This window comes from Saccopteryx bilineata, chromosome 7, assembly GCF_036850765.1.
Source record: "Saccopteryx bilineata isolate mSacBil1 chromosome 7, mSacBil1_pri_phased_curated, whole genome shotgun sequence".
In the NCBI taxonomy this organism is placed as follows: Eukaryota; Metazoa; Chordata; class Mammalia; order Chiroptera; family Emballonuridae; genus Saccopteryx; species Saccopteryx bilineata.
The window spans coordinates 18,296,313-18,303,320 of record NC_089496.1 but is presented as its reverse complement, the minus strand read 5'-3'; the positions used below and the strand labels follow the sequence as shown (position 1 = coordinate 18,303,320).

The 7,008-nt window shown below is 49.9% G+C and overlaps 1 protein-coding gene across 1 annotated transcript in view; it reads left to right on the top strand.

Annotated features, from left to right (window-relative positions):
• Window positions 1-1,896: 1,896 nt before the first annotated feature.
• The window catches only part of LOC136310775 (uncharacterized), a 44,856-nt gene continuing 39,744 nt past the window's right edge, over window positions 1,897-7,008 (top strand). The window contains exon 1 of the mRNA XM_066239695.1: window positions 1,897-1,984. Coding sequence (XP_066095792.1) covers window positions 1,897-1,984 — 88 coding nt within the window. The remainder of the gene's footprint in view (window positions 1,985-7,008) is intronic.

The following is a 7,008-nucleotide window of genomic DNA, read 5'->3' as shown; positions in this document are numbered from 1 at the left end:
CAGTATGATTGATGGATGGGAGAAGCAGAAAGCCTGCAGATCTTTGCTGAGGGCTTCATTAAAAATGGTGGGGGAATTCTTAAACCCTTGTGGTAGTCTGGTCCAAGTGAACTGCCCCACCAGTCTATTATCTGGGTCATTCCATTCAAAGGTAAAGATCCCTTGGCTCTGAGGTGCCAGGGGAATACAAAAGAAGGCATCCTTCAAATCTAGGACAGAATAATAGGTATGGGTTGGGGCAATGAGCTCAGTAAGGTATACGGATTGGGCACCGTGGGATGAATAGTCTCTACCTGTGCATTCACCTCCCACAAGTCCTGGACCGGAGGATAGTCTTGGCTGCCCGGTTTCTGGACAGGAAGCAGCGGGGTGTTCCAGGCTGATTGGCACCTTCGAAGGATGCCTGCCTCCAGCAGGCGTTGCAAGTGCCGGGTGATTCCCTGTCTAGCTCGGGCTGGGACCAGGTACTGCCTGATCTTAACCGGTCTAGCAGTGCTAAGCAGTTGCACCAGGACAGGCGGTTGGTGAGCAGCTAAACCTGGGGGGTTGGTTTCTGCCCAAACCTCAGGTACCCGGGCACGCAGGGCATCTGGAACCCTTTCCTCAGCCTCCTTACCTTCTAGGACGGTGGCAAGTAAGTGTTCTTTAGACAGTAGGACAGTTACTTCTATGCTGACCTCTGCCTCTTTGTTCCCTATAGGGCTTTCCTCCTGTCGGAAGGTTATGGTGCCCTGAAGTTTCTGCAATAAGTCCCTTCCAAGCAGTAGGTAAGGGCAGTCTGGAATGACTAGGAAAGAATGGGTGATGGTGCCTCGACCTAAGTCAGTAATTCTTGTGGTGGCCCATGGGTAGGCTTCTGCTTTGTCCGTTGCCCCTCTTATCTTAGTAGTTGTCTTCTGCATCTGGCCCTGTGGTTTCTTTAGGACTGAGTAGGTGGCTCCCATGTCGACTAGGAAGTCTATTAGTTTTCCTTCGACTGTTAAGGTGACCATGGGCTCCTGGGAGCTGGCGGGAATGGAGCCCTGGCCCCGTCAGTCTACGGTTTGGAGCAAGACCTCTGGGCCCTGTCTTGGCCCTTGGCTGTTGGTCTTTAACCTTGGACACTCTCTTTTCTAGTGCTTTTTCTCTTTACAATAGGCACATTGATCTTTTGCTATTCGCCATCCCTGGCCCTTTTGCTGTCCCCCTTTCCCTTTGGGAGGAGGTTTCTGGGCAGTGGCAGCAATCAGAATTTTGGCAACTTCCTTCGCCCTGCCAACCTCTGGATCATCCCTATTGACATACATCTTCTGGCCTATCTCTAATAGCTTGCTTCTATTCTCTCCCTCGAACCCCTCAATCTTCTGAAGCTTTTTCCTAATATCTGAAGCGGCCTGAGTCACAAAGGCTATATTTACTAGTCTCCTGTTCTCTTCTGCCTCAGGATCTAGAGGGGTATATACTCTATAAGCCCCTATGAGTCTCTCTAGAAAGGCTGCTGGGGATTCCTCTCTTCCCTGGATGACTTCACTTACTTTGCTAAAGTTGGTTGACTTTCTAGATGCTGCCTTGAGCCCCCTCAACAGAGCCCAGCGATACTGGAGGAGCACGTCCCTTCCCCTAGCGGTATTAGGGTCCTAGGTAGGAGGTTGAGATGGGAGAACGTCTTCTATTTCCCTTCGTCCCTCCTAAGTTTCCCTTTCTTCTCCTAATACCGCCTTAGTAGCTTCTCTCATTATTCTGTCCCTTTCTTCAGAAGTGAAGAGGGTTTGTAAAATCTGCTGACAATCATCCCATGTGAGCTGATGGGTCCTAAAAATGGTCTCAAGGAGAGATATTAGTCCCTGAGGTTTCTCGGAAAATGGGGGATTCTGATGTTTCTAATTGTATAAATCACTAGTGGAAAAAGGCACATCGATGAGGCGAGGAGGTGCCCGTGGGCCAGCATCTGGTGCCAGCGGCGCCTCCTGGAGAGGCAAAATAGCTGTGCCTCCTGGAGGAGGAGGCAAAAATGGCTGCCCTCCCAGAGGAGGAGGCAAAGTGGCTGCCCTCCCGGAGGGGGAGACAAAATGGCTGTATCTACCCACACATCCATATTCAGGTATTGGTCTGGGTGGGGAGCCCTATAGACCATGGCTCTGACAGCAAACAAAATTAGAAGGTCAAAAGTGCCCTCTGTGGGCCATCTTACATTAAATGCAGGCTATTCCAGCTGGCTCAAGGTCAGGAGGAAACCTGGACTTGGCTGCGGACCTCCGTACCCCTGAGCCCTCTTCTGGAAATCAGAAAAATTCTTCAACAGGCACTCGAGCAGGGATCCCAGCACAGACTCCTGTTGTCCCATCCTAGATGACTCAGGAATAATGAGAAAGGGTAGGATACAGGCAACACACACTATTAACACAAGGAACACACTTGTCTCTCTCACACTCAACTCAGTCATTTGAGCTCAGACAAAACGCAGCGCAGCGCAGCACAAAACGGATTCTAATGTGACCAGTCACTCCCAAAGTTAACTCCTAGAGTTAACAATTCCTTTCAGAAAACGGCGTCCCATTCTGAAAGCCCTGGGTAGGTTATCAGTGGCGTCCCACCTACTACCTCAGGTTTATATGCTCCAGAGCCCAAAACCAAACCAAATGAGGATCCTCCATGAATACTTACTCAGCTCGAGCTGTCCTTCCGGTCTCTAACCTAAAACTCCGCCAAGGGAGAATCCCGGATGAGCCCCCAAAATGTAGCATCCACCGGGTACGAGAACAAATGTCGGAGACTTTCAGGAGTTAAGATGTTACTTTATTGGCCAGTTTAACCTGCGCAGGGGCGAACTCCCAAGATGTCCGGAGACACTGTGCCCACAAGGAGCTGCAAATGGGAGCCGCGCCTGGAGCTTACAGCCAGGCCCTTATATATCCTAAGTGAGCAAGCATAGACAGAAGCAGATGTGGCAGTTTAGCTATTGGCTAGGGAGGTCACACGCAGCATAGCAACAGGGGCCAGTATAGCAACAGGGGCGAATTTCAAACCTAAACTTCTGATAAGGGTCTCTGACCTTCTTTGTTCCCAGCCTCACAGGAGCCATATCAGCACTTACTGTTCCTGCAATAGTTACACTCTTTGGCAGCTCTAGTACTCCCTGAATCTAACACCCAACCTTTTTTGGGCCACGGACCGGTTTAATGTCAGAAAATATTTTCACGGACCAGCCTTTAGGGTGGGACAGATAAATGTATCACGTGACCAAGACAAGCGTCAAGAGTGAATCTTAGATGGATGTAACAGAGGGAATCTGGTCATTTTAAAAAAATAAAACATCGATCAGACTTAAATATAAGTAAAAGAGAAATAATGTAAGTTATTCTTTCTCTGTGGACTGGTACCAAATGGCCCATGGACCGGTACCAGTCCGCGGCCCGGGGGTTGGGGACCACTGCTCTACATGACACTCTGTTTGGGCTCTGTTAACTGCCCTAGGCCCTTTCCCCAGGCCTGGGGAAGGCAGCATACTTCACTGTAAGTCCACTGCACCCTGTGCTCAGCCCATAGTTTTGTATAAGTCCTCTTGAACATCCTAATTTGAGTGTGCTATTTCTCTCTCCAGGGACTCTGACGGATAATAAACAGTTCAAATGATTTCAAAAAGAATCCACCATTCTTGACAAGTGTTATGACTGCTTTCTAAAAACCGCCTCAGTAACCTCTGTGCGTCTGCACTCCTGCCTGCTGTGTAAGACCTCTGCCTGTCCTGCCACTCCTTGCCTTCCTGGGCCTCAGTCACATTAAGATCACACCATTCTCCCAGGGCTTCACTCTTCACCCTGTCTGACTTTTCTCCCAGCTATTTGAACTATGAGAATTACTTCTCTTAGAAGGTGCTTGGCCCTGGCCGGTTGGCTCAGCGGTAAAGCTTTGGCCTGGTGTGCGGGGGACCCGGGATCGATTCCTGGCCAGGGCACATAGGAGAAGCGCCCATTTGCTTCTCCACTCCCCCCTCCTTCCTCTCTGTCTCTCTCTTCCCCTCCCGCAGCCAAGGCTCCATTGGAGCAAAGATGGCCCGGGCGCTGGGGATGGCTCTGTGGCCTCTGCCCCAGGTGCTAGAGTGGCTCTGGTAGCGGCAGAGCGACACCCCGGAGGGGCAGAGCATCGCCCCCTGGTGGGCAGAGCGTCGCCCCTGGTGGGCGTGCCGGGTGGATCCCGGTGGGGCGCATGCGGGAATCTGTCTGACTGTCTCTCCCCATTTCCAGCTTCAGAAAAATACAAAAAAAAAAAAAAAAAAAAAAAGAAGGTGCTTGATGTGTGAGATTAAAGAGAAGACAAATACTGTGTTTTCCATGGACATTGTGGGGCAGGGGTGGGGGAGAAAACAAGTAAAGTTAAGTGATTTTATTTTTTTACTGTGGGACTCTTGAAATGTGTGCTGTGCATTGCTACCCTCTGAGGGAGCAGCGTGGTAAACAGCTTTTCAAAACATATTTGAAGGCCTTGGCCTGTTGGCTCAGTGCTAGAGCGTCAGCCTGGCGTGCAGGAGTCCTGGGTTCAATTCCCAGCCAGGGCACACAGGAGAGGTGCCCATCTGCTTCTCCACCACTCCCCCTCTCCTTCCTCTCTGTCTCTCTCTTCCCCTCCCGCAGCTAAGGCTCCATTGGAGCAAAGTTGGCCTGGGCACTGAGGATGGCTCTGTGGCCTCTGCCTCAGATGCTAGAATGGCTCTGGATGCAACAAAGCAATGCCCCAGATGGGCACAGCATCGCCCCCCTGGTGGGTGTGCCGGTGGATCCCAGTCGGGCGCATGCAGGAGTCTGTCTGACTGCCTCCCTGTTTCCAACTTCAGAAAAATACAAAAAAAACCCAAAACATATTTGATTTGACCATGGAACCCTTTTTATCCATGAAGCACCTCCTGGCGTCCTAGAGGTCACAGTTTGGAAAACCTTGCTCTAGGGGTACACTTTTAACTCCATCCTTCTCTTTCTTCTTAGATATTAATTAAATGACCAAACGAACAAGAATTGACAAAATTGGTCAGAACTCTGAGAAGAGAAGTAGAAGACAGGGTTCCACAGGCCCTTCCATTTGATCCCTTGGTGCATGCTGTGTCAGGGGTTTCAAACACGTGTGGGGTGGGGTGGGGTGGGGTCAGCGCCTCCTGCGAGAGCTAGTCTGAGGCCCCGGACTGGTGGTACCTGGCTATTGAGTCACAGGTTTCTCCAAGCCTTTAGGCCTAGATTAATTGTAGGTGTAGTTTCTCCTCTGGACTCTCTGCCTTGATTCCTGAACTAGCCAGTGGTGAGAAAGGAGTGGGCAGGAAGGGGGGACCAGTACTTGTCAGGTGCTTGCCATGTGGCAAGGGGTATACTTGGTTGATCCCCATTCCTGAAGTAAATATAATTAAAGTAGTATCATATAATGTAACATAACATAACAAACAATATGAGGCCATATGAATAGTTTGTACCCTCATTTCTTTAATGTTGCCTTATGCTCTGTTGTGGCAAAGATATATAATTATTGGCATTTGATTTTGTATTTTATTATAAAGTAAGCTTAAAGCCAGACTGAGATAATGTCCACCTTCATGTATTATGTAAAAAATATATAGATTTTTTTTTTATAAATAGTCATAATGGACCTGATGTTATTAAAAATGTGAGAGAGCCCTGGCCGGTTGGCTCAGTGGTAGAGCGTCGGCCTGGCGTGCAGGAGTCCCGGGTTTGATTCCTGGCCACGTCACACAGAAGAAGCTCCCATCTATCTGCTTCTCCACCCCTCCCCCTCTCCTTCCTCTCTGTCTCTCTCTTCCCCTCCCACAGCCAAGGCTTCATTGGAGCAAAGTTGGCCCCGGGTGCTGAGGATGGCTCTGTGGCCTCTGCCTCAGGCGCTAGAATGGCTCTGGTTGCAACAGAGCAACACCCCAGATGAGCAGAGCGTGGCCTTCTGGTAGGCATGCTGGGTGGATCCTGGTCAGAAGCATATAGGAGTCTGTCTGACTGCCTCCCCGTTTCCAACTTCAGAAAAATACAAAAAAAAAAAAAAAAAAAAAAAAAAAAAAAAAAAGAATATGAGAGACAGTGAAGGAAGGAAATGAGAAATAAGTTAGAGAAATCTTTTTATCTTCTATTAATGAACAAATACAAAGATTGGCTAATTTTTTTTTTTTTTTTTTTTGTATTTTTCTGAAGCTGGAAACGGGGACAGTCAGACAGACTCCCGCATGCGCCCAACCGGGATCCACCCGGCACACCCACCAGGGGCGATGCTCTGCCCACCAGGGGCGATGCTCTGCCCCTCTGGGGTGTCGCTCTGCCACGACCGGAGCCACTCTAGCACCTGGGGTAGAGGCCAAGGAGTCATCCCCAGCGCCCGGGCCATCTTTGCTCCAATGGAGCCTTGGCTGCGGGAGGGGAAGAGAGAGACAGAGAGGAAGGAGGGGGTGGGGGTGGAGAAGCAAACGGGCGCTTCTCCTATGTGCCCTGGCCGGGAATCGAACCCAGGTCCCCCGCACTCCAGGCCGACGCTCTACCGCTGAGCCAACCGGCCAGGGCAAAGATTGGCTAATTTGATTTTAGAGTTTTCCTTTGCCTGTGCACTCTATTAGAGAAAATGGATATTAAAAATCAAGCAGCAGGCCCTGGCCTGTTGATTCAGTGGATCTCAGAGTGTCAGCTGGCATGCAGAAGTCCTGGGTTCAATCCCTGGTCAGGGCACACGTGAGAAGTGACCATCTGCTTCTCTCCCCCTCCCCTGACCCCTACTCTCTCTTCCATTCTCACAGCCAGTGGCCTGGCTGGTTGACTGATTCAAGCATTACCCCAGGCGTTGAGGGTAGTTCTACTGGTCTGGACTGGTCCTGGCATTGGCCACAGACAGAGGTTGCTGGGTGGATCCTGGTCTAGGAGCATGTGGGAGTCTATCCTTCTATCTTTCCTCTGTTCACTTAAAAAAAATCCAGAAGCAGCTTCCAAGAAGATAGGATATATATTTTTCCATTCCTCCTGCTAAATACAACTAGAAACACTGAACATTATGTAT